Source organism: Protobothrops mucrosquamatus, unplaced genomic scaffold (genome assembly GCF_001527695.2).
Source record: "Protobothrops mucrosquamatus isolate PMUCROS unplaced genomic scaffold, P.Mucros_1.0 scaffold1079, whole genome shotgun sequence".
Taxonomy (NCBI): domain Eukaryota; kingdom Metazoa; phylum Chordata; class Lepidosauria; order Squamata; family Viperidae; genus Protobothrops; species Protobothrops mucrosquamatus.
The window spans coordinates 650,420-654,238 of record NW_015387307.1 but is presented as its reverse complement, the minus strand read 5'-3'; the positions used below and the strand labels follow the sequence as shown (position 1 = coordinate 654,238).

The following is a 3,819-nucleotide window of genomic DNA, read 5'->3' as shown; positions in this document are numbered from 1 at the left end:
ACTAGCCATCTTTCCATCCTTTCTTATTAGCCTGGGGATCTGAGATTTTGCCTGTGACCTATTTTTCCCTTCTGTTGTATGGAATGTACTTGAAAACTAAATTTCTTGCTCTTTTCCTTTTTAGTAACAGGTGAAAGCCTTAACATTCATTACCGAATTTGAACTACTTTCCAACTGGTTCTAGCTGCCTTTAGGAGATATCTGGAAGCAGCAGGTATGATTGATACATCCCCTGTATTTGTAAAAATCGCATTTCTAGAAAGCAATACTGAGTCATTTATAAACATTGTGCCATTCATTTCCTGCACCGCATTAGTTGTGTACTGATGTAGACATTTCTTAAAATGCAATTCTATATATGTCAGATGAAAGAGGAAATATGTTGAAAGAGATTTGGTCCCACCTTTAGGATTACAGCCTCAAATTCAGCTTATTCATTGCTACTCAGAAGGAAGCCCAGAGGCCTTGTAAGAGGGTTTGACTTCTTCTATCTCCCTCTGGTAGCTTCACCTTCTTTGAAGACCTTTTGCAAAAGGACCTTCATGCTCTCCTTGGACTGAGCTCCTTTTTTCCTCCCAACTAGAAAATAGATCACTGGATTAATGCTGCTGTTTAGGCAGGAAAACAGAACAATACATGTCTCCCAGTACGGTATTTCTGGATCAACTTCAATATTAAAAAAATGAATAATCACCACAAAGAGATATAACGGAAAAGCAAGGATGAGGAAACAGAGCAGAGTGATTAAAATCATCAGTAAAAGCCAACCCTGATTCTTCTGATTCGATTTAAAACACACCTTGATGAAAAGGACCCCAGTGGAAAGTGAGATCAGCGGAAGGCAAACTATAGCAGTCACAAGGAAATGGAGTACGGACAGTCCGTCATTTACAATGACATTTGTTAAAGTCATAATCTTCATAATTCCAGTCAGGAGTAAAGAAGCAATCCACAGGAGGACACACACCGTGGAGGACAAATGTTTTGGCCGGGAACAGTGATGCCAGATTGGGAAGAGGACAGCCACACACCGGTCAATGCTGATGGCCGTCAAAAGGAACTGACTGTTGATATGCATCATTTGGAAGAAAAAGATACAGATGATGAGGAAAATTGGGCTATCTTCAAAGTCGATAAATCCATATATATCATATATAACTGTAGACATGAGGAACCCAAAGTCTGTGATGGCCAAGTTAAGGAGGAATGTGGTGAAACAGTTTCTCTTCATCTGGAAGCCAAGTAGCCAGATGATGTAGCCATTGCCCACAAATCCAAAACAGCAGGTAATTAAAGTAATGCCTCTCAAGGCAAGCCATCCTAAAACAGAAGGGGTGATCCCTTCTGTATATTCATGTGAAGCCATGGTACCGTTATACCCATAATAGTTCTCTGTAGCATCCAGATCTCCCAGGCTGGAATTCATCACTAAGCTTTTGTAATCCTCTGATTATCTTTTTGAGTGGGAGCTCCTATTAGAAGACAATAAAGAAAAGGGAGTAAAGTCATTCCAGTCTCCCCAATCAGTGGTCCCCAACCTTTCCAGCTCACTGGACCAGTGGAGGCAGTAGCAGTGATTGGGGGAGAGGTGGATGGTTCTGCACTCATACACTCACCCACCACGTTCCCGGTCCGGTTCCTAATGGGCCACAGACAGGCAACACGCGAGGGACCAGGGATTGAGAGTCCCTGTCCTAAATAATAGTAATATTATTGTCGCATCCATTATCTAAGGGGCTGCCACAAAGAAGAGGGAGTCAAGCTATCCTCCAAAGCCCCCGAGGGCAGGTAAGAAGCAATGGATTGTAACTTATCAAGGAAAGAACTAACTTGGAAGCAGGAGTTTCCTGACAGTTACAACAATAAACAGGTGGAACGGAAGCTGTGGGTGCTCCCTCACTGGAGGTTTTTTAAGAAGAGATTGGACATTTATTTATCTGGAATGGTACAGGATCTCCTGCTTGATTAGGGAGTTGGACTTGATGACCTCCAAAGTCTTTCCAACTCTGTTATTCTGTTGTTTTACTTGCCCTGTGAATAGTTTGAGAGATTTGGCTGCAGTAATGAGCCAACTCCTTGAACTGTTTGTGGCCAAACCTAATGCAGAAAAAAAAATACTCATGTGTTGCTCCATCCATGCTTCTCAATAAATATCTTAAAATGTATTTGGTATTGGATTGGAAGGTTTCACTGTCCTGAAGTTCAGCAATGTCCTCTTCTGCCCCTTCACCACCGTTGCACTGTGACAGTCAAAATCCCCATGTGAGCCACAAAGCAAAAATGGGCAATTATGTAAGGAAGCACTTTCCCCAATGCTTGTTCTTGTTACAGTGATATGGTGGCTGGAGCATAAGAGAAATAATACGAGATAATCATAGGAAAATATATCTATGACCTGAAACTAGGAGTTAGGAGATGGTATGGAGGAAAAATTCCTGCTAAGGGAGAAATGGGCAGCTTACACATTTGGTAGAGTTACAGATACTTCCTAAAAAGGGAAAATACACATACACACCCCATTTTGGTCTACTTAAGTAACGGAATAACAATAACAGAGTTGGAAGAGACCTTGGAGGTCTTCTAGTTCAACCCTCTGTTCAAGCAGGGAACCCTATATCATTTCAGACAAGTGGCTGTCCAATCTCTTCTTAAAAGCCTCCAGAGATGAAGCACCCACATCCTCTGAAGGATGTTCTCATTGTAAGGAAATTTCTCCTTAGATCTAGATTAGTTCTCTCCTTGATTAGTTTCCATCCGTTGCTTCTTGTCCTGCCTTCTGCTGCTTTGGAGAATAGCTTGACTCCCTCTTCTTTGTGAAATATTGAAACACTGCTATCATGTCACCCTTAGTGCTTGTTTTCACTCAAGGTTGCTTCTCTCCTTCATTAGTTAAGTACAGAAGAGTTCCTGTGTCGTTGTGTCCAAAGTTTCTGGGATTAACCAGAACTTTCCCACTTGATATACTGTACAAATAAACAAGAAAAATTTTTCATACAGAACTGAAAAGCCAAAACCGATGAAAAGCAATTATGATTTATCTTATTTTATTTTATCTTATTTATCTTATTCCCTTGATCTTGGATTGTAAACAGTTTGTTTGCTTCTGACATACTGTCAGGATGGATAAAAACAGGTAGGAAAATGAGTCAAAAGCAGGAAACCTCAACTGAGACTGATATGACAGTCAACCTATAAATATCAGGTATAAAAATACACAGCTGCTGAAGAAATGGCTATTACTCTATTTATGTATCACTGGCTCTAATTAAACCTTCCAAAATTATAACGTACCTGAAAGGGATGGTCCAAACTCTTCAAAGTTGGTGAGTAGAAAATTATTGTGCCACAGTTGGGGGCTGTAGTGACTGGGGATGGCAGGACCTACAAGCAGAATATCCAGTGTAGTTCATCAACAGAAAGGAAGTCCACCCACCCTATCTTGATTTACAAGGTTCAAAGAATTGTCTGAGGATTTGGATCTACCTGGAAGTAGAGCTTGAGCAGAAATCTTCAAAGGTGTTTTTATATAAAGCACAGGGTTGAGTGCCAGCATAGCAGGTGAGGATCAGTCTCCTGCAGAAAACATGGAGAGCTTTTGCTTCTGGCATGAAAAAGAAACTCTAAAAGATCCACACATATTTTGTGTCCGGTCTAATCAGAATCTAGCACCATGTGATACAAGATGTGGTCCTCGGTTGTTTAAGATGATCGCCAACAGTCAGTGTAGAAGAGAGATAATTTCCTTGAGTCTGCTAGGGCAAGAGAACCAAAAGCCATGTCAGACAGAGTTAAATTTTGAAGGACTGTTCAGCAAATGTA

General features: G+C 40.9%; 1 protein-coding gene across 1 annotated transcript; it reads right to left on the bottom strand.

Annotated features, from left to right (window-relative positions):
• Positions 1–487: 487 nt before the first annotated feature.
• Positions 488–1,426, bottom strand: LOC114922840 (mas-related G-protein coupled receptor member H-like). Its single transcript, XM_029284896.1, has one exon. It carries the CDS (start codon positions 1,424–1,426, stop codon positions 488–490), a length of 939 nt encoding a protein of 312 aa, XP_029140729.1.
• Between the last annotated feature and the right edge of the window lie 2,393 nt (positions 1,427–3,819).

Coding starts and splice junctions, on each gene's coding strand:
- LOC114922840 (XM_029284896.1), bottom strand. CDS start 1,426: ATGAATTCCAGCCTGGGAGATCTGGATGCTACAGAGAACTATTATGGG.